This window comes from Micropterus dolomieu, linkage group LG12 (genome assembly GCF_021292245.1).
Source record: "Micropterus dolomieu isolate WLL.071019.BEF.003 ecotype Adirondacks linkage group LG12, ASM2129224v1, whole genome shotgun sequence".
Lineage (NCBI taxonomy): Eukaryota > Metazoa > Chordata > Actinopteri > Centrarchiformes > Centrarchidae > Micropterus > Micropterus dolomieu.
Window position 1 is genome coordinate 25,147,644 of NC_060161.1, and position 23,738 is coordinate 25,171,381.

At 37.2% G+C, this 23,738-nt stretch overlaps 1 protein-coding gene across 1 annotated transcript; it reads right to left on the reverse strand.

Moving 5' to 3' along the window:
- Positions 1-12,022: 12,022 nt before the first annotated feature.
- LOC123979865 (fucolectin-like) lies at positions 12,023-14,615 on the reverse strand. Its single transcript, XM_046063974.1, has 5 exons — positions 14,326-14,615; positions 14,105-14,244; positions 13,077-13,159; positions 12,707-12,799; positions 12,023-12,046 (listed from the first exon to the last, which is right to left on the reverse strand). Exons 1-5 carry the CDS (start codon positions 14,613-14,615, stop codon positions 12,023-12,025), a joined length of 630 nt encoding a protein of 209 aa, XP_045919930.1.
- Between the last annotated feature and the right edge of the window lie 9,123 nt (positions 14,616-23,738).

Consider the following 23,738-nt stretch of genomic DNA (forward strand, 5'->3'; position numbering starts at 1 on the left):
GAAGACATTTGTGAAAAAATGTATTCAGTAAGAACCAGTTACTGATTCATTTGGAGAAACACAGCACTTAGTGAATACTGAAGTACAGTTCAACAAGGCAAAATACTCTACAGCCAAGCTAGCAGATCTTCGAGGCCAGATTGCTAATTGTAAATCAAACCAAAGTATTAGACACATATAACATGTATTTATACCTGATGATGGAATTTAAGTAAAGATTTGAATTTTGGAAAAATAGCTGTAGTTTCTGTGTTTATGGGATTTCTGAATCACTTCTTTGTTTTGTGGCAGTATAAAAAAATTACACTTTTTTTTTTTACACAATTAAACACATTTTTCCACATTTTGTTGCGGTAAGGTTATGTTGCATGCATCTTACTTACTTTTTTCTTGGTAGTTTTTGCCTTGAGTGTGGATAGAAAGCTTTTGTTACAGTATGTTACTGAAGCTTGTTATCTTTCCTGTACAATACTATTTGCTTTGCTTCCCTGTGTGTTATATTGTTTCAGATGTCTTGACATTTTCACAAACATTACTCTGATTGTTAGTGTTTCGAAAAATGAATACATATGAAAAAGTATATATATTTTGAACTCCAAAGAAAATTTTATCACGCACGGACTGGAAACCATTGATGTCTGAGCAAGCAGAAAGCTGAACATGGACACACTGGTTTCTTCAATTAAGTTGTTTTGTAAATCTAAAGATCAATAACACTAAACAATATTGTGTCAATTTTTACCGCATTATGTTCACACAGAAATCATGGCATAATTGAACCAACTATTTAGAGGCCATTGCTCAGTGCTGCATTACTTCCTGTAAGGGTTGTAGTGGCGTACACTTTGACCTCACAAAGCTGAAGTCGCCTTCCTACACCACGGATGAAAACATTGACGTAACGTCCTTCCATCTGGTCACAGTTAAAGACATATTTAATTTCACTGGTCACAGTGATGACTCCACATCTGATGGGTAAAAAGACAGAAAAACAAAGCTATTGATTGACAGCAGGATGACGATTCCTACCTCCAAAAAATGCTAGTTAATGAAGATTTGTCTGAATATATAACTTAAAAAATAATAACATGAAGAAGCAGGATATACGGTAATATGAGGTTTCAGCACTAAATGACTAATTATGTACGGTATTAAATATATGAATAGAGTGAGTATATGTACAATTTATATACAGTATAATTTACTGGGAGTGTGATGACATCTCACACCACGAGATCTTGGGAGATTAAGTGGTGACAAGGTCAGGTAAAAAGCTGTCTCGCGAGACAAATTAAATTTTTCACATGTTGTCAAGCCACACATTAATTTTCTCACGCAGTGAAATATAAATGTATAGGCCTAACTTATCAGATCAACACTGCCCAATGATTGACACTGGCATAACCTGCTCGCAACTGTCTGAGAGTACAGACCGCTGTGACGAGTGGTAACGTAGCTGATAGAGTTTTGCAACATAAACATCTAAAAACTGAAGCCAGCCTTGCTCTGTTTGGAACTGTGAGCTGCACTTCATCTGTGCTGCAGATTTGTGGTAAGATTCCTGCCTGTTAAGAAGTTTTTCCATTTACTTTCAGTTTCACATGCATTTCACCTGAATTTTGTGTTTTTCTTTATATATATATATACACACACACAGTTGAAAATGACACCAGTGTGGCCGATACATAACCTGCTACTGATTGGTTAGTGCAAATCAAAAGAAATAGCCCTACAATAATATCTGGCCCCGCTTGTGCTGAAATAGATCTCAGTCATGACAGCAACAGTTACTCACATAACCACTTCCTCTTAAGTGATTGTGACTTTAAAATAAAAGCGCAAGAATGTATTTTGCAGCAATGCTTTATGTCGAGCTTTTACTTTGAAGAGTTCTGAAGGACATTCAAAGAGTCTCTTTGTTTGCTTGACACACCTCTGAAAAAGCCGTCACTAAACGTGTGATTGGATTCCCCTGAATTTTCCCCTGAAAAATTAAAATAAGTGTCCATAGGTTTATGAATGCGGATCAAACGCCGGGCACACACTGCAGCTTGCTTTATGTGAGCATTTGAACTGTCCTTTTATTCAATTTGTTTAACAAGGCAGAAAAAATATCCCCAATAAGATAGAATTGATCGCACAACCTACCCTTCAAACAAACAACCATTACATCACCTGGGATTGTTGTTGCCATTGTTCTCCAGTGAGTTACCAATGTGTATTTCAGCCCCCTGTATCTCATAAATGCAGCAATCTGATCTTCGGATGACTTCAATATATGAGATGTTGTATGGAGCCCGCATGTCCAGTCTCCACCAGGGGTTGGTCTCCCAATCAGTGGCAGTGCAGCTCCCAAGCAAATAGTTTGAAATAGATTTGCCATCAATCACCACGTCTGGCAGAAACGAGGGGTCAAACAGTGATGACTGAGCAGCCACTCCACCCAGAGCCACATTAGCTGGAAAGTAGGCACAGTGAAGTGATTATAGTGATTATAGACTAAATAATTTGTTTTGTTTTGTTTGCAGTGCCAAATATGTGATGATAAGCCTAAGCATGCTGAAAAATTAAAGGGGCTGTATGTAGTTTTTCATTGAAATCACTAATTAATAAATCTAATTTTCACTGCCTTATTGACAATGGGCTGTCGCCTTACTTATAAATGAAGCAAGAAGTTTTCTCTGTTGCTTGCATCAGCCACTATTGTGCTTTTAATGTGAGGACTCTGCGAGCACTTGCGAGGCTCTCTTTGATCACATCGACAAAACCGCAGCTAACAACATACTGTCCACTAACACCATAAAACAACCATCTCCCAGCAAAACACAGATTCCAACATAAACGCCACGTAAGGATACAAAACAACAATAAAGTTTTATGTGCTGAAGCCCATCAGACCAAACAGATTGAGATAATGTCAAGTTAACACAACACAGTAAACATCAAAAAGGCTTGAGAAACACAGAGAGAGTCACGTTAAATGTTTTCTGGTGCAAAGTTGTATCGCTTTCCACATTACTTCACTAACGCGACCCAGTCTAGTTCACTAACCGTTTCGTTATCATACATTTACGTCAGATGTGCTCACATTGCTGAGCCTCCGGTGAAATATACACAGATAGTAATGGTAGTTATCATGTAATGAGCATCGATTAGTTCAACCTCAAGCAGCTGATAAAAATATTACTGTAACATTGCAGTGGGAGTTTCCCTTAGTTTCCAGTTTGTGTAAAGCTGTCTCCCTGTCTGTCTATAGCTGTTGTCACACTGCCTTTTTGCAAACTGCATAATGCCCCTTTAAAGACAGAAAATCTATTCACAGAAACTAACAAAAGGACTACATATGTAGCTTAATGAGTCTGTCAAAGATTGTTCTTTAATTGTTCATAAAAACTTCATCCTGCATCCAAACAAGCAAATTAACAAAATGCCTGTTACTTTAGATTGTAAACTACATTGAATGCTTTTTAAGACTTTTCAAGACCTAGAACATTTGAAACACAATCCAAAATAAATAAATATAAATGTATACATTTGTTTTCTTTCTTCCCTCTATTAATCACATCGAGACCCATCAGGTTTAACTTGTGACCATTTGAAGGGGGCCCAATCACCACGTTAAGTACTGACAATCTAATAATGTCATGTATATTTAAAAACGACTGACAGGATGGTTTTCTGCAGAATGAGTACTTTTACTTATTCATATTCATACAACTTTTATACTTGTCTTACCTGCCTGGTGAGTAATCCTGAAAGTGAGAAGGATGGACCCTGCAAATACATTTCAAAATTGACACGAAACTCATGTGAGTGTGCAGTTCTGACATTTTCATAGTCAGTTTCTTTGTTGTTTAAAATTACATTTTTGTTTCAGAATGTGTCATTGTCAATGGGAAAATCTAATATATTAATTTAGGAAATCTAATAAATCAGTTTAGGAAAAATAAATGAAGTCATGTTCTTCTTCACCATATAGGATTTAATCTACAAATGAGCAACACGAAAATATCTAAACTAAAACATATATAGAACTTTAAAAAGTTTTTTTTAAAGTTTAAACAAAAATCCATCTTTTAAACACATGTATATCATTGTATGACTTACCCCCAATAAAAATGAATTTCCAACTCCACTCCATGATTTATATTTAATTGTGTTCAACACAAAGCATGTCTTAAAGAATGGGATCGTTTTTTATAAAATAAAAAATTAAGCTTTAACGCAAAAAGCGTGCTTATGATGGCGAGAATTCAGTTGCCTAAACAGCTCAAGATGCAGGTGTTCCTCATTTACCATGATGTGCATTTGAATTGATTTGCATATAAATAAATGCAAACCCCATTCACATACTCAAATGCATGAATGCAAAATATTAGCAACACCTGACACCTGAGTGACTCAGATCAAGTCCCCATGATACAAAAGGGCACCTTGAAAATAAAATAGAAGCACTGACCAAGGGGGTCAGCAGTAGTGTCAAGTTTGATGCCAATTCATTAAATAAAGTGGAGAAATTCATCCATACAGCTACAAAACATAAGTTACACCCTAATGAGTATATTCAAAACAGTCAGTATGTACATTAAATTTACAAATCTGCTAAAATTATGCACAAACATTTCCATAAGTGCAATGCAAATATGCAAATATATATGTATATGTATATATATATATATATACACATATCTCATGATAGACAGGGCAGTCCTGGTTCTTTTCTTCTGAAGAATCCTTGTGGATTGTAAATGTTCTGTCTTTAGTGATCAAACATTTCAAATATGATATTGCAATAATACTTATTTCATGTCATACTTCATGTATTAGAATATATGCTACATTTTTAAATGTGTGTGTCATTGCTTTGGTTGACAGCCCAGATGACAAGGCTTTTGAATCTTGAGTTTGTTCTCCTACCTTGGTGAGGTAGGATTTTCTCAAGTGTCCTTCATCTTGACTTTTGTGCTTAGAGGCTCACATTTGTTTTATCTATTTGATTAATCAAATATGAATGCGAATGTCTTGGTTTTGGAAGCAAATTAATGGGCGGGCACTTTGACAAGTGCAAACGAACAAACACCCGCGTAGAGAGTCGTGTTTTTTAAGATGTTTATTAACCCACAATGTGGTGAAACTATGATTGTTTTGAACAACAGAGAAGTGGATTATCATGCCGTTATTTCACTACATTTGTCTGACAATGTAGTTACATTGCTGTAGTTACTTTTCAGATTAAGATTTGATAAACTTTTAAAATACAACACATTGTTATCCGTGGTACACTACATTTCAGAGGGCCATATTGTAGTTTTTTATCCACTACACTGATTCGGCAACTTTTCAAATTACTCATATTAAAACAAAAAAAGATCAGAGAAAAGACAAAAAAACCTTTCTGTTTTTTCTTCTTTCCTCTCACGTTAATCACCTCGCAACCCCTCAGATTTATCTTGTGACCATTTGAAAAGGCTCGTAAATTGGGAACTGCTGGACTAAACTAGCTAAGTGAATATAAAGTACTGGCTTCACCTTGGCCACCTGTAACAGTAAAATAGTAGTCAACCATTGATCAGTATTACCAACCTAATAATGTCAAATTCAATATGTGTCTGCAGAATAATTACTTTTACTTATACTTTAAGTACATTATTCTGATTATAGCATGATTTTAAATGATTTTACTAGTAATGGAGTATGTAGTACGTTGTGGTATTGTTATTTTTACAAAGCATCTGAATACTTCTTTCACCACCCTCCTAGCTTATACAGTACATTTCTGATCTTGTGGATCTAGTGGAGCCAAGTATACTGTGACAAGTAACGGACACTGACAGCGATTTATGAACTTGATCATGTACTTTTTGCTTCACTTGTCTCACTGCAACCAGGAAAGTGTTGTGACATGAAGAATCAGTGAAACGTAGTTTATTTGAGTGCAGGATAACTTTGACACTTTCAACTTTGCAATCTGTTAATGAAGAAACAACAATATAAAAGTGAATTAATCAATTAGATGATCAACAGAAAAATAACTATTTTGACAGTCAATAAATCATTTCAGACATTGGCTGTCAATCAAGTGCCAACAAATCTCTGGTTCCATCTTCTCCGGTGAGAGACTTTTATTACATATACAGTACATCATTGGAAACTGAGTTATCTTCAGGTTTTGGACTTTTTGAACAAACAAGACATTTAAGGACATCACCTTGGACCCTGAAAAGTTGTGAATGACATTTCATCAAGTAAGTAGTATTTGGCATTACTATCAGCATATTGAATTTGGTCATTCCAGCTCCATCTTTGCATAGAAACACGCCTGAGAGTTTTTTAAAGTGACGGTCTGCTAACCCCACCGCTGTCTGAATAAGGAGCTGCTTCTGACCACCTCCAGAAGTCTCTTTTAGCTCAGTGTCTTAGTTTAACAGCTACTAACTGCATGGTTCAGTCTCACCGCTCTCAACAACACCATTTCAGGAGCAGCAAGCTCTAATAAACTGTACACTACCTGCCCAACAACAAAAAACAAGGGTTGCATCTAACTGCTAAGAAAGCCAAATTGCTAGAAGAAAAATATATTTTGTGAGTTAGATTTGAGTTGTTGCTAAAAATATTGGATTTGCATTTTGTGGTCAGACTCCAATGGGTTGATAATGTTGTTTAAAGTCTGTTAGATAGGAAAGTAGGCCAGGGGCCGGCCCTGACAGTGTTGAAGCCCTAGGTGAGATTTGAAATTTGGCACCCACAATCCTAAAAAGTCCACCACAATTGTAGGGGTCATCACTTCTCAATCCTCAGGGAATTGTTTGAAATGTTCAGCATCCAAACTCACAATTTGCACATTCAGAATCTCTTCCAAATATCTCTGCTAAAAATAGCAATATTACGAGACTGACATCATCATTTAAATGCAAATGAACAATATTTTTATTTCTACCTGCTCTATACTCTTCTGTGCATTACATTATTGCTCCGCTGGTAAACAGGCTATCCCCTTTAGACTAATAAGCGAATGTTGTCATACTAACAGACTAAACTTGGATGGTGACTGTATTAAACCTGCTAAACATCAGCATGTTAACATTGCCCGTGGGAGAGTGCTGACATTAGAATTTAGCTCAAATCACTGCTCTGACTAAGCACAGCCTCACAGAGCAGCTATATAACTGGAAAATCTGATTTAACAAAAAGTGACAAATGACAAAAAGTGGGACAGTCCACAGTCAATTATAATAAAAGTGTATTTACAGCAATAAATTCCAGCCTGTGCTCCCCAGAAAAATTACCACATTGGTCATTTGAAAAAGCATGTTAGTACAACTCATATTTCCGTTAATTTTTTCATCGGCCTCTAGTGGCCGTACAATGGTAGCAAAGGAGGGAATAGGGCATATTATAAATAGCGAGAAAATCCATGTAAGGAACCTAGGACTTTCACACAGGATAACGGCATTCAAGTCTCATATGAATCCAAGTAAACGGTAAGTTATTTTGAGTAATACAGAAGTGAAATAGTCTTACTGACTTCTACCATGAGTTATGTGACTTCCATCACATGTGTGAATTCTTGTCATTTTCATGACTTAAAAACCCTACTAACTTTACCCCAAAACACAATGTTTTCCTAAATCTAACCAATTAGTTTTGTTGTCTAAACCAAACAGCAACCTTTTCACAACGTTAACCACGTGTTTAATGTCATGCGATTAAGCAACGTACTTATGGTCTGGTCACCTGTTGCTAGAATTGTACGGGAAACGCTCATATGTGTCGTTACAGGAGACAAATAAACTATTTCATTTTTTAAGTCTGTTTTTGTTGTTCAATTTTCATTGTACAAGTTGGATAATGGAACAAGCAGACGCTTTGGTGCGCTAAATTGCATTGCACGTCTTCATTCAATGTGACAATAACACAGCATAATGCTAACATCGTTTAGGCAGCATCGGCTCTGGAAAAATTAACTCACACTATTCAATATACATTTGCATTAGCGCAAGTAGGACAATGACATTAGGAAATACGCCCTAAACTGGCTGTTTTCATCATACAATGTGAAACTGCAGATGAATTATACTTCACGGACCACACAACCTTCTAACACTGCATTACACGGCGGTGGCATGTTTTGGTGAGAATAATTTTAAAACATAGAAAAACACCCAACTTTACCAAGAACCCAAGATGACATTCTCAGATTATTTGTTTTTCCCAACCAACCATCTTAAACCCAAAGATATGTAATTTAAACAAATATAAAACTTATATATAAAAATCAGCAAATCCTCACATTGTTTCTTGAGAAATGACAACCGAAATTGTTGTAGATTAATTTTTGGTGATCAATCAATCAATGATCCTTCTGCTACAAAAAGGCCCAAACCCAAACCTGACAGTAATCTTGTCATGACTGTATAAAAACTGAGAATCATTTCTGTTTAAAACCAATTTATGTAGCTTATTTCAACAAACAGAAAAGAATATATTAAAAGAACTTTGACATACGATTATAACTTTTTTTTTTAAATAATATTATTGTCACACATGAATCTAGCATTCTTTTATCTACTATCTTACTTGTCATAATTTACAGTAATAGAAAGAACTAGAGGGGGTTGGTTTGCTGCACAGGACAGATGCTACCACAGGAAAGCAGAATGCATTTCAATGACTAGTTGCATGTGTGGACTTTCCTCATATAGAAACTTCACCCATGTTTGATTTAGGCCTGTCTGATGGTTCAAGGTTTACCTGCCCAGCCTATATCTGTTCTGGGGCTTCATCTGGGGTTTTCCTGCATGTCACCAAGCACACATATCAATCTGTTACCAGACGTAGGTTTGTCATAAACAGGAACACATAGTAGAGCAATCCAAAAATGGGATCATTATTAATGATCATGCACTCAGCCACAAAACTAGCAGTGGCGTTTTCTCCCAGAAGTCAAGGGAAGCCAGGCTTCATCTGTTTTTATAAGACTCTATTTTCCATTTCAATAAAAACACACTGTTTATAGTTTCCATAAATCTTATAAGCTGTTGCGGTCATCTCTTCCCCATTTCTCACTATCTTACAATAAGTGAAACAGCTCCCCTCTAAATGCTACGCGTTGGATGTGTGATACATGGTTTTACTAAACTACCACTACAGCTGCAATTTAAGATTAAATCTGACGGAAGACCAACGGCAAAACTGGAGCTGGCCTGGAGAGGAAAAAGGGGTTTTGGACGTTCAGTGAGGAAAACTAGATCCGTACAGAGTGGCTAGCTGGTAGTGCCAAACTTTGACTGACTCTGTTGTTGCGAAGGACGAAAAGCCAGTGGGAAATTCTATAACTTGGTTATTGACCACTTCGCCACCATGACGGACAGGAGAATGGCCTTCCTTTTCAAATAGGGTGAGTGAAATGACACCTCCTCCCCTCTCTGAACTTAACTGCAGCTATTTGTGCGATTTTTAATGTGGTTACATTGTTTGTTTTCCTTTGCTTGCCTGGATTTAGCTGTGAATGACTAGTCCGTTGAAGTAACCTTATTGTTTTTACTGTGGTTGTATACACATAGACAATGAGCACCACAGACAGCACCTGTCACCTGGCACTGGGCCAGCTTAGGCATCCTGAATAATTGTCTATACTCTGTTGGTCAGGTACTCGGTTGTTAGTCTTCAGTGATGTTGTGTTATGAACATTTGGCCAAGCATTAAGAAGTATGTAGGCCTATTTGATACATGCACCACTGCTAATGCAAATGTCTTCAATCATCTTCTGATTGAGCTTGTGAATGCTTCTTTTATTCTTAAAACTGCACCATAAGCAGCGGGCTATGTATGCTATCTGTGGTGAGAGAGAGAGAGAGAGAGAGAGAGAGAGAGAGAGCATAGGTCTCGGTAAATGCAACTTTCAGTGTGTGTACTGACATCAGATAGTGTGCATCTTTAAAGTTTGATAAAATTTTTGTAAAATTATACCCTGCACTGTAATAGCACAATGCATTAGATAATTGCCCTCCAAAAAGCACATCCCCTCTCACTTGGCTTCCCCAGCAATTTACCCCACCCCACGCCACTGAAAACTAGGAGAGTAAGTTAAACCAAAGTAGATGAAGGCTGACCAAAGAACTTAGCTTGAGTTTTTGTTTATACTTCTTGAGGAGATGCAGGCTTGAATAAATAAAACCAAAGTTAGAATCATGGCCACAGCCCCGAAAGCAACAGCAGCTTCAAAAACTTCAAAGAACAGTATGCAGATGAGGTGAGGACGACAGGCAGGGACCAATAAATCGCAGGTTTTTAGTGCCCTCACTCCCCTCCCTCCCCTGAAGGATGGACTCCAGCGCCACCAAGAGGTGAAGAAGCTCTCCGCATCGTCTGGATGCCAACTGCACAGTTAATACACTGAACAAAATTATAAACGCAACACTTTTTTTTTTGCCCCTATTCAACTCAAAGATCTAAGACTTTCTCTATGGCCTATTTAAAAAGGCCTATTTATCTCAAATATTGTTAACAGATCTGTCAAAATCTGTGTTATCTCCTTTGCCGAGATAATCCATCCACTTTACAGGTGTGGCATATCAAGATGCACAGGTGTGCCTTAGGCTGGCCACAATAATCTGTTTTTGGTTTCTAAATCCAAAAACGAAAAACGACTAAACCTAATTCAAATAACGGCACGATTTTGGTTTGTTGAAATTCCTTTTTTCATATCTCCGTTTGAAGATAGATATATAAAGTAAGATAAGTGGGCCAGGTGACCTGGAAGTATTAGTAAACATATTAAAGCCAAGCTTGTATAATGGTCATATCTGTAACAATTTGCAGCATTAACGTTATACCAGGGTCATGTTAGATGAAAATGAATAAATAAATAAATAAACCTGGGCCGAGAGAAATACGTTAGCAACAGTAGTTAATTACATGCACTATAATCAACCCGATCTCATCTCAACTGTCACATATACATGCTTTGAAAAAAACGTGGAAAAACGTTTATAGTGTTGCAACACAAAGGAGGCTAACCCTACCCGCTACCTGCCTCAGGGCCGATGTGCACAGCTGTAGGGTTAGCCAGGTGACATGCATATATTTATTGACTTAGGTTCAGGGGCCGTGTCCACCAAAGCGTTTTTTTAACAATATCACACAAGTGGCAACGAGGCAAGCTGATCACAAGAATGAGAGCTGCCTGAAGCAACAGGACGACACCCTACTTGAAGGGGGAGGGGTCTTGGATATGGATGGGCTGGCAGTGTCCAGACCAATCGTCAGCGAGGAGCCACACAGCCTGATTAGCATATTACTAGAAACAGTGCCAGTTAAACACATACAAACAGCAGCTGTAACAGTTTACAATAAATAATAATAATTAAAAATAAATGATTATAAATGAAACATAAGGAAGTCAATATACAAATAAAAGAAAATCAAACTATGCATCACACACAAAGTTTTTTGTAGAAATGTGTCCTAAGAAGTAAGGAACAGACTCTTCAAACAATAATATAATTTAGACTTTCTGTGTGTATATTTTGTTGTTTCAGCTGGCTGCTGGCTACAGCTTCTTAATTATTGTACAGACATACATGAGAGTGAAAGAATCATCTTATCTAACTCTCAGCAAGAAAGTAAATTAGCCTATTTTAATGTTGAAATAATAATTTTTATGCGCATCAGCTGCTGCTTCCATAATTGGCTTTTAACAGAAAGATTTGTTTTTTCACAAAATATCTTTGAATGCAAAAAATGACAGCTTCAACCTTCTTTAATTTAGTCATAATTGACTGAGTAAGATTAATGTGGCTCAGTTAAAAATTAAATGTTTGCACACAGCCAAACTTACTTTAAAAGAAACCTTGTATACAGTTACAGTGAGTAAATTAAAAAGAAGGGGGTAAAAACACTGCGTTTATTTACAAATACATTTTCATCTTTATCAGCTTTCCTGTTTTTACCATCCAGTACACACAGTCCACTGGTCCACATTGTTCAGCTTCAGCCCAGTCAGAGTGGCAGGACTCTTGATTCAGCTCCCTCCGGTGTCACACACCTGTTGGAGAAAAGACAGCACACACACTCTATAGTCTGACTCCCTCTACAGGTAAACATGTAGAAAAGCACAGAATACACCTTTTGAGCCTAAGACCATATTGTTGGTGGTACTGAGAGTCGAAGACTAACACATGGTTGTGTTATTATGTCAATCGAAAGATTGAGAACAACACCACAACATAATAAGATGAGATATATTCCTATATATACATTGTATATTTACATAGAAAATACATTATTAAATACACAGTGAGTATGTGTGTCCTTTTGCACTTCCATGCTGATAAACATTTTGCCTTGACTCTAATCATGCAGAACTTCTCAATGTAGTAGAAGTTACAAAGCACTTTAAAAAAAGCACACAGCACATAAAACAAGGACACCAACTTCATAAATCCCAAAGTATAATGTTTTGAAATAAAGAAAAAGACAATTAGTTGATTTAAAGTCTAACAGTGTACTTATGTACTTATTTGGTCCAAACTGCACTTGCCAAAAAAAGACATATATGTATAAAATTATTGAAATTATTGCCAAGACTTTTTTTTCAATAATATGGCAACAACTTCATCATCTTTTTTAAAAATTTAAGAAAGAATTATTATGACTATCACAAAAAGAAAGACACTTGGAAGTAAACATGACATTAAAGTCTTACTGTGCTGTCTTCAGTCTTGCGTGAAACTCGTCCTGACGTCTTCCAGCGGATTTTGAAGTCACTGATCCCCTTGCTTTTCATCTTTGCCTCCAGCTAGGAAGCATTCACAAAAACCTGTTTTACATTTCTCATAACTTTAATAATGAGCAACTTGGATATTAATAGATATGGCTCTTATAAACTATTAATTACTAATTGCTTCATCATAACTACTAACACTGTTAAAGGGGTCTATTATCAGCATTTGGAATTCCTATACATAAAATGTTAAGATGAATAAGTTTTACCTTCCACGCCATGCCCTCTCACAGTGATAGACTTTACGAAGGTACATATGACACAATATCCCATTAAAATTTCTCTTTCTCACCTGCTTTAAGATTTGTTGTTGGATGACCGGGTCACTCATGTCAAAGTCAGTGCTGATCTTCACAACAGATCTCTTCTCAAAGTCTGAAAAATGGTTGCTGATGTGATAGCTGTTATGTAACGTAATATTTTACCATACCATTTGTTTAGCATGGTTCACTTTACTGATGAAAAATTGTTACATGAAATATCACTATTGACAGTTTTTTAAATCATAAACTGTAATGACCACCACTGCAGCTGATGTTGAAGCAACTGCAGCCAGTAACAAACAACAAAGAGTTTTTTGGCACATTCGGCGGCATCCGGCCCAAATTTTTATTTTTTTTGGCCTGTATCTTCCCTTTACACTTCTGACACAAGAAACAGAGGTCAGGGAGGGGAGAGGGAAATAGAACTAATGGGCAGCTGACCGTGCTTTATGGGCCAGTCGTCAGCCTATTTTTTAAACAATTGTATAAATAAGTAATTTTTAAATTACATCAGCCCCATTTGGCCTGGTATGCCAGATTACCAGTCCACCCCTGTGTACCTGAAACAGGGTTAGGTTTTGCTGTTGTTTTTTGTTGTCATGCCTTTTGCTCTTTCAACATGAGATGCCCAATGAATAAAGGGAAATGCTCAGTTCCCATAGGCAGACCACCCTGTGGCATAAACATTTTTTGGTTTAACTGGGAAACATTACTAAAGGAGACAGAGCGTTCGCTGTCAGGGCCCCGAGGCTCTGGAACAGCCTGCCCGAGGAAATCAGGTCGGCTGAGTCAGTGAACTCTTTTAAGTCCCTTCTTAAAACATACTTTTATAGGAGAGCCTTTCCCGATCTTATCTGACTTTATTTTATCCCTTTTATTTTATTGTATTTTACTAATTTTATATTAATTTTTCATGCTCTTATCTTGTTTTTTTGTATTATTCTTTACACTTGTTAAAGCACTTTGTAACTTGTTTTTGAAAAGTGCTCTACAAATAAGGATTATTATTATTATTATTATTATAAACATTTCATTCTTCATGATGTGTGCAGCTTACCAAGCACATACACCTGTACTTCACAAAGTGTCAAATTCTTCTGTAGTCCAGGAAGAACAACATGGACAAAGCGACCTTCCATTATTCCACACTGATAGTTGTATTTGCTCTGTCCCGTTGCAATGGAGATGATGGCACACCTGAAATACAAGAAAGCGATAATCAAAGGCTGATAAGTACTAGTACTTCTACAGCAAGTAAGTACTCTTTTCTTCCTGCACCTCTGGTTGCTGGTGTCATTTTTGAGACCGATGCGGATCTCAGCACCGTCCAGCTCCTCTGAGCAGCAGTCGCTGATGCTGGTGACAGACACAGCAGTTATGTGGTAGATACTCCTCAGGTCCAGTTGCCACCAGGGGTTGTCTTGCAGTGGAACTGAAGCACAGGTGCTTTGTGGATCCTTCCCAGTGTCTTCATCAATGGCCATTTGTGGAGCTGTTGCTGCAGAAGCTGGTTCTCCAGACTGTGTGGCTACTCCTCTTGGTGCCACGTTGGCTGACAGGCGTGCCATGAAGCCAGTTATGAAATACGTATGAGTAAGAACCAGTTATAAATTAATTTGGAGAAACAGCACTTACTGAAGACTAAAGTACAGTTCAACAAGGCAAAGTGTTGAGAAATTTCACTGGATAACTTAAAACATCAAATATTCATTAGGATACATCCTCTCAGGGTCATGAATGTGTGTGCAAAACCAACTGAACATGCAATTTAAAATACAGAAACTTGAGGGTTATCAATTGAATAAATGTATAAGCTGTGCTCAGGGCCGGTCCTGACAGTGTTGGGTTGGAGCCCTAGGCAAGTATTTATATTGGCAACCCCCCCTATTGGAAATACCACATGCCCGAACAGTTCTGCAGCCAAACACATGAAAAGCCAAGTCAATAATCCTCCAGACATTATAGCCTAAATTAGGAAACCAAACCTAACCAGGTATTTGGGAATGTTCCCCTCAGAAATTATGTACTGTATCAAACAGAGATTGTTTTCCTTCATTATACTTAATTCATGGGGAGCATTGTTTGTAGAAATGCAAAAGCATAGTTTTTATTTGAACACTGGAGGGGACCGATTTTAAGTGGGGTGTCTGGGGGACCTCTCCCTTAAAATTTTGAGCATTAAACATTTAATGTCCTGAAACACAAAATTCACGCCACAGGTGAAAATTCAAAATATAAAAAAATGAATAGAATTTAATGCAGTAAGGCTCTCAGGCATTCTGTAGTTATTGCCTTTAAATATGTTTTCTCCTGTAGATCAACTTTTCTCATTCAATAAAATCCCTGCTGAGTCAGCACACATTATTTAGTCTTCCCTCCTCTTTTTTTTGAAAATTCAGCAGCTCAGACAAACTGCAACTCACATTCCCACCTCAGTTAATACACTTTGATATTGCAAAACTACCAGCTACGTTACTACTCTGTCACAGTCTGGCTGCGACTCAGCCGATCAAAGCGCGAGTTGGGTGCACTTTGTTACTATCATGGCGTACGCTGGTGTCGCATCAGCTGGGCTGAGTTGATTCGTGCCAAGTTGAAAACTGTCTCTTCCGACGCCCCCTGCCATTTTGCGCCCATAAGCAACTGCCTATGTCGCCCATGCCCTGGGCCGGCCCTAATCAGATTAAAGTGTCAAAACATTATTATTTTGAATCTTGAAAATCCTACACTGATGACAGAATAATTTTGTGGAGACTTGATAAAGATTTGAATTTTGGAAAATAGCTGTGTTGTGTTCAAGGGATTTATGAATGACATGTTTGTGAAGCTTGTTATGTGTCCTGTACTGTACTTTGCTTCACTTTCACTTTTTCACAAATGTATGTATAACTGTGTTGTATGTTTTTCTAATGGACCCTGAGTCTGACAATAAAGTTGAAGTGAACTGAACTGAACAAATATTACTCTGATTGCATACATATAAAAAAAATAGATATGTTTTGATCTCCAAAAAAAACTTATCTTGCATATGCTGAAAACTTCAGCAGGAAGTTAAACGTGGAGAGACCTTATTGAATGGAGTTGTTTTGTAAATCTAATTATCAATAACACTAAAAATAAATTTGTTTAAACTATGTTCACGCAGGAAGCACCACATAATTGAATTAACTATAGATGTCATTGCTCAGTGTTGCATTACTTCCAGTAAGGGTTGCAGTGGCGTACACTTCAACCTCACAAAACTGAAGTAGCTTTCCTACGCCACGGAAGAAAACGTTGACATAACGTCCTTCCATCTGGTTGCAGTTGAAGACCATGTTAATTTCTTTGGTCACAGTGATGACTCCACATCTGATGGGCAAAGAGACAGAAAAACAAAGCTATTGATTAACCTCCACAAAATGGTAGTTACTACAGATTTGTCTGCATGTATACATTTTTTAAAAATAACATGAAGAAGCAGGATATATGTTACTATGAGGTTAATAAGGTGCAGCTGAATGCAACAGCTCAGCCAAAATATTATATTTGAATTATATTCAGCGATAAATCATCCATTATACACTGTATTATATAGTACATATACTATGTTTATTAGCTGAATATCAGAACATTTCTAGAAATATTAATAAAAGTATTAGCATTCAAAAAGTATTAATTATAATTAATGAATAAGTGGCAACACCCTGGAATCAGGGACCAGTAACTAAATATGAACCAAATAAGAAAGTGCTGGATGGATGCCAAACAGAGAGGGGTGAATTCGTACTCTGGCCTTGAAAACCAACTTACTGAAATGTTATACCCAAATAATCACAGGCAACAACTTCTTAAAATTATAATAGGATTTATTTAACTCTAGCATAGATCAATGATCAACCGATAGGGAATCGGTTCCTATATGACCGGTACCTACGGGACAGAATTAGAATGCACATTATGGCACCTCATTTCGATGCCACTTAAATGTGTCAATTGAACTATTTTTCCTTTGGTGCACTGAAACAGACATAAGGAGCGTCATCACCATTTGCTGCAGTACAAATGTAGCGTCCCTTCAATCTCAGGTCAGTGATGCTTGTGTTAAGCAAGTATGTGCTGTAAGGGCTTGTTGACTGCAGCCTTAAATGGTTATTGGGACTTGTTGTGACCCAATGGGTCCTGGGTCCCCCCTTGCCGTAGCAAGCAGAATTGGTTGTGGAACTGGGGCTTTACAGAATGATGATGGAGAATAATCAAAAAGTGAGTTTGTGAGTTAAGGCAAAATAAACGAAATAGCCCCTCCAAACTGAAAATATCCAACATGAACACAATGTGAAAGAAGTTTAACCTATTTTATCACCTGGGATTGTTGTTGCCATTGTTTTCCACAGAGTTACCAATAAGGATTTCAGCTCCCTGTATGTCAGAAGTGCAGCAATCTGATCTTCGGATGACTTTAATATATGAGATGTTGTACGGACCCCGCATGTCCAACCTCCACCAGGGGTTGTTCTCCAACTGAGTGGCAGTGCAGCTCCCATGCAGAGAGTCTGAAAAAGGTTTGCCATCAATTGCCAACTGTGGCTTACGGTTGGAGTCATACGATGAAGACTGAACAGCCACTCCACCCAGAGCAACGTTAGCTGGAGAGTTGACACAATTAAAATTATAGAATTGATAATTTCATACATATTTGCAGTGCAAAATATCAAAAACATCTACATAGGAAAGACATTGATAACAAGCTTGAACATGCTGTAAAATTAAAGGCAGAACATAAATTACAAATATGAACATTATAAGAGTTTTAAGAATTAGATATTAGAACATTTCATTTTTAACATCTTCTATTGCTTTTTTTGTTGGGCAAAACTACATTTATTGCTTTTCAAGACTTTTCAAGACCTACAGATATTTTGAATAACTGTTCAAGGCTCAGACAGGTTAAATTATTTCACAAAAAAGAATAACATAAATAAACAGAAGTATAGCAGAACTTTGTTTTTCTTCTTCCCCCCATTAATCATCTCAGCACCCGTCAGGTTTGTCATGTGACCCTTTGAAGAGGGCCCAATCCTTAGGTGAAGAACTTGAAGAGTTCTAGACTAGCCTCTAAGACTAGCTCCACCTCAACCAGCTACAATGATAAAATGCTGCTTACACATCGATGCATCAGTATTGACAATCTAATATTGTCATATTTAATAATAAATGACTGACAGGATGTTTTACTGCAGAATCAGTACTTTTAATTTTGATATTTTAAGCACATTAATAATACTTTTGTACTTTTCTTACCTGCTTGGTGAGTAATCATTGAACGGAAAAGTATGGACCCTGTAAATAAAGTTTACGAAATTCAAGTGAGCGTGCAGACTATGTCAGTTCTTACATCTTGTAGTCAGCTTCCTTGTGGCTTCAGAATGTGTCAATGTGTGAGAAAATCGAATATATTAATTTAGGAAAAATTAAATGAAGTCATGTTCTTCTTCAACATATATGATTTAATCTATATCTATTATAAGGAATTAAATGATTAAATCTTAACTTTTTAACTTCAAAGCTTAATATATTTACACAACACATGTATATCATTGTTTTACTTACCCCCAATAAAAATTAATTTCCAACTCCACTCCATGATCTATATTTAATTACATTTAACACCAAGCATGTTTTAAAACCTTTTTATAAAAAAATTAGCTTTAACACAAAATGTGTGCTTATGGTGGCAAGACTGCAGTTGTCAAAATAGTTCAAGATGCTGGTGTTTCTCATTTTTCCCATTATGTGCATTTGAATTGATTTGCATACACTTAAATGCAAATCCTATTTACAGCAGAAAATGCATGAATGCGAAAATTTGGCAATGCCTACTGAGTAACTCAGATCAAGTCCCAATGATACAGACACAAGAGCCCCTTCAAAATAAAATAGTAGCATTTATGGGGGGTAGCGGTAGTGTCAAGTCTGACGCCAATTCATTAAAAGAGTGGAGAAATTCATCCATACAGCTACAAAACATAAGCTACACCATACTGAGTATATTCCAGTCAGTAGTTAAGTGGATTTATTGTTAAATTCACAGTTTGATTGGCTTTGCACAACCCACGTAGTGCATCATTTAATGTATGTTGATTTCTTGCATATATATACAGTATATATATACTGCGAGCCAAGCCTTCTCATCCAGCATCTGCGCTTGACCTCACAAATGCTCATCTAGAGAATGGTCAAAAATTCCCATGAACACACCCTAAACCTTGTGGACGGCTTTCCCAGAAGAGCTGAAGCTGTTATAGCTGGCCAACTCCATATTAAACCTTACACCCATCAGGCAGGCGTCCTAAATCTTTATATATATATATATATATATATATATATATATATATATCATTATATGTAACTGGCAGTACTGGTTCTTTTCTTCTGAAGAATCCTTGTGGATTGGTGGATTGTAAATGTTCTGTCTTCAGTGATCAAACACTTCAAATATTGTACTGCAATAATACTTCATGTTGTGTGTGTACTGGTCTGTCTGTATTAGAATATATGCTACATACTGTATTAAAATAAGTGTATCATTGATTTGGTTGGCAGCCCAGGTGACAGATGACAAGTACGACGTTTGATTCTTGATTTGATTCTCTTACCTCAAATGCCCTTCATGATGACTTTTCAGCTTGGAGGCTCAAATTTGATTAACCAAATTTGAATGTGAAAGTCAAATATTTTTTAAGCAAATGAATGGGTGGGCACTTTGACAAGTGCATAACAAACAAACACCAGCATATTGTGTTTGTCTTGAACAACAGAGAAGAGGATTATCATGCAGCTACTCCACAACATTTGTCTGATAGTTTAGTTACTTGCATTGCTGTTACTTTTCAGATTAAGAGTTTACATAAAGAAAAATATGATAAACTTCTATATACAACACATTGTTAATATCTGTGGTTTACAACCTTTTAGGCTTGTGACCTCTTACAAAAAGCAGCGTGTAGTTGGGGGCCTTTTTGGGGGCCACATTTCAGATATATGTGAGTTTTTCCACCAAATAGTGATTTCTACTTAAATAACCATTCACTGCCCAAAGAAGTCAAATTACGCAGTATTTCACAATATAAAGCAAAAAATATGTTACTTTATACTTGTTTGTGGCAAGCAATGGTGGAAAGTAACGAAGCACATTTACTACTTTAAGTACTGTACTTGTAATTTTGAAGTAATTGTACCTTTCTTGAGTATTTCCATTTTATTTTACTTCCACTTCACCAGCCAATATTGTACTTTTCACTCCACTACATCTTTTTGATATTTTTACTTACTTTGCAAATTCAGATTATTATTACAAAATGTAATCAGCTAATAAATGATGATGTATTTGTATTGATTAAGATACCTAAAATAAAACTAGCTACTTTATACTACTCCACTACATTTCAGAGGGACATATTGTAGTTTTTATCCATCACACAAATTTGGCAACTTTTCGAATTACCAATATTACAACAAAAAAGCGAAGATTAAAGAAAAGACTTTGCTTTTTCTTTTTTCCTCTCACATTAATCACCTCGCAACAGATATGCTCACAAGTCTTTGAGCTAGAATCCAAGTCAAGTCTCAAGTCTCTTGTGGTTATAACGAATGTTGTATCACCTGCTGCGTTCAATCCAGGTTGCTTATAAAACTGCATAGCTATAAGGAATACTGTAACTATGACGTGTTTTTAACTTACAGAGCACAACATGTAATGTGAAATGCAATTATTGACGGCTTATTAAATACTGTAAGTCAACACACTCCCCAGTTTAACGTTAACAAAATAAAACTGTGACGTTGCACAATCAACAATAAACCTGTAACCTGTTTTTAACTTACAGAGCACAACCATGTAATGTGCAGTGCAATCAATGACAGCTTAAACTACTGTAAGTCAACACATCCCCCACTATCAAACCAGTGTAACATCATAACTAAATAAAACTGTAAGGTTACATGATCAACAATAAACCTGTAACCTCTCTCTAGCCAACGGTGGTAATTAACTTGAGCCTTGGGCCTTGTTGTATGAAGTTTTAAAGCCAAAGTTTATGATGGATGGCTCAGCAACTGCGGTGTTTGTTGTCCTCTCTCACGTGCGGCCGCGCACATTAGATGTGTTACGTAGGCAGGTTATAGGTAACGGAGGGAGGGAATAACGGGAAGCTTATCAGAAGTTTCCTAGAAAATAAACGTTGTTCACGAGTCCCGCACCTTGAGTCCGAGTCGAGTCTGAAGTCTTTTGAAGACGAATCTCAAGTCGAGTCTCAAGTCACTGTGTGCGACTTTAGTTGTAACAAGTACGAGTCTCTAACTGGAGTCCCCATCTCTGCCTCGCAGCCCCTCATATTTATCTTGTGACCATTTGAAAAGGCTGGGAACTGCTGGACTAAACTTGCTAAATGAATATAAAGTATGAGCTACACCTTGGACACCTGTAATAGTAAAATCATAGTCAACCAGTGATCAATATTACCAACTTCCATCCATCGCCAACCGCTTATCCTGTCGCGGGGGGCTGGAGCCAATCCCATCTGGCGGGGTACACCCTGGACAGGTCGCCAGTCCATCGCAGGGCCACACACAGACAAACAGCCACTCACGCTCACACTCACGCTTAGTTTATACTGTGACAAGTAACGGACACTGACAGCGATTCATGAACTTGATCATGTACTTTTTGCTTCACTTGTCTCACTGCAACCAGGAAAGTGTTGTGAAATGAAGAATCGGTGAAACGTAGTTTGTTTGAGTGCTGGACAACTTTGACACTTTCAACTTTGCAATCTGTTAATGAAGAAACAACAATATAAATTAGAGTTAAAATGAATTTATCAATTAGATTATCAACAGAAAAATAACTATTTTGACAATCGATAAATCATTTCAGACATTGGCTGTCAATCAAGTGCCAACAAATCTCTGGTTCCATCTTCTCCAGTGAGAGACTTTTATTATATATACAGTACATCATTGGAAACTGAGTTATCTTGAGGTTTTGGATTTTTTGAATAAATAAGACATTTAAGGACATCACCTTGGACCCTGGAAAGTTGTGATGTCAGTCGATAATAATTGTGGTTACGCCCCCTCCCCGTCATGCAGACTCTGTGTGGACTGGTTCCAGCTCCCAGTGAGTGAACACAGCAGCCGGAACAGAACTGACCGGACACAGCCTGCAAAAGCGATAGAGGCCAGTTTGACTTCTGGGAATACAGTACTGAGGTGGTTTTCTTGCTGGGCTTGGCTCTTGGCACCCTGGGACTGAGGAAACCAATTGAACCGCTAGCCACAGATTCAGGCAGATAGGCCACAGTTAGGAGTTTAACAAAAAGTAAAGTTGTCCATCAAGAAGCTCTGTGTAAGTCATCTCAGAACTGGATTCCCTGTTCAGTCTTTGGGGCTGTGTTCAGTCTTCATTCATGCCGTGTTCACTGGGATGCTGATTGAAGTTTCGTAGGCCGCTCACCCTGTTCCGGTTCCCAATCAGGTGCTGCACTGCTCCATCACTCCCTGCTGAGTCCCCTGCCTCTGTCCTGGAAACCTCCAATGCTTGAGTGAAGGGGTACACCTTCATACAGTCTATGGTAAACACTAACACTACCCCTGTGCTCCGATCTCCCAGTACGGGCAGAGTAAGCTAATTTGACCAGTAGTTGCATAGCTAACTGAGCTAATAACAGCAGCTAGTTTTCAGCAACAAGTAAAGCCATCTGTCCATCAGACCCCAGAAACACTGTGCTTCAGCAGCATTATACTGACAAATCCTTACATTGGACGCTAAATTAAGACAAGTGCAGAATGAATCATCAACTTTTTAAAATGGTTTTCCAACTGACAAACTCTTAAATATCATCAAGAATGCCTACAAAAAACATTTTTTGTCATTGATGGGCTAGATTCTGCCATAGCAATGACACATCATTGATACTCTCTCGTCTTCATTTGCCTATTTGGCATTGAAGTAATCCAAAAGTAACTCAAACTAATCAGATTACATTACTTTTATTTTGTGGTACTTGGATTACATTACTGATTACATTTTTTAACAAGTAATTTGTAATTGTACCGGATTATATTTTCATTATTTAATCCTCCCAACCCTGCTTGCTCTTTCTCTTTGCCCAAAACAATTTAAAAAAAACGCACAAACCCAATGGATATAGTATAAGTATATAATTACTTAACTGTAACCAAACCCTTCATGTTATGCTTAACATTATTAAAGATTAGTAATTTTTAGCCATTTAAAAATTATCTTTGTGCTACAGGTTTGTAATAACCTTCTTATTTTCATCCTGCTGTTTTTGTGATGACGGGTTAGTCAGGCTGATATTGTACAGTCAGCCATGCGCTACTGTTAATTTCTGTACTTACTAACATTGTCTGAGAGGCATCAGGGGACAGCCAGTGGTGCTGTCACAAAAGTCAAGATATGGGGATTAGTATTAAACTTCAATTCCTGTACATATGGCTTGTTTTTACATATCATTTACAAAGTATAAGGTACAAGGTTGTTTATTTGTCATTATCAAGTCTGCATAACGAAACGAAATTTATAGTTCCTTCGTGCTAGACACACAACATATATAATTAGGAGTAGGCCTATATTAAAATATGGTAACATATAAAATAAAATAAAACAATATATACAGTTATTGATCTAC

Coding starts and splice junctions, on each gene's coding strand:
- LOC123979865 (XM_046063974.1), bottom strand. CDS start 14,615: ATGGCACGCCTGTCAGCCAACGTGGCACCAAGAGGAGTAGCCACACAG. Junction 14,245..14,325: donor AATGACACCAGCAACCAGAG/GTGCAGGAAGAA, acceptor CTTGTATTTCAG/GTGTGCCATCATCTCCATTG. Junction 12,047..12,706: donor GCAAGACTGAAGACAGCACA/GTAAGACTTTAA, acceptor TTTCTCCAACAG/GTGTGTGACACCGGAGGGAG.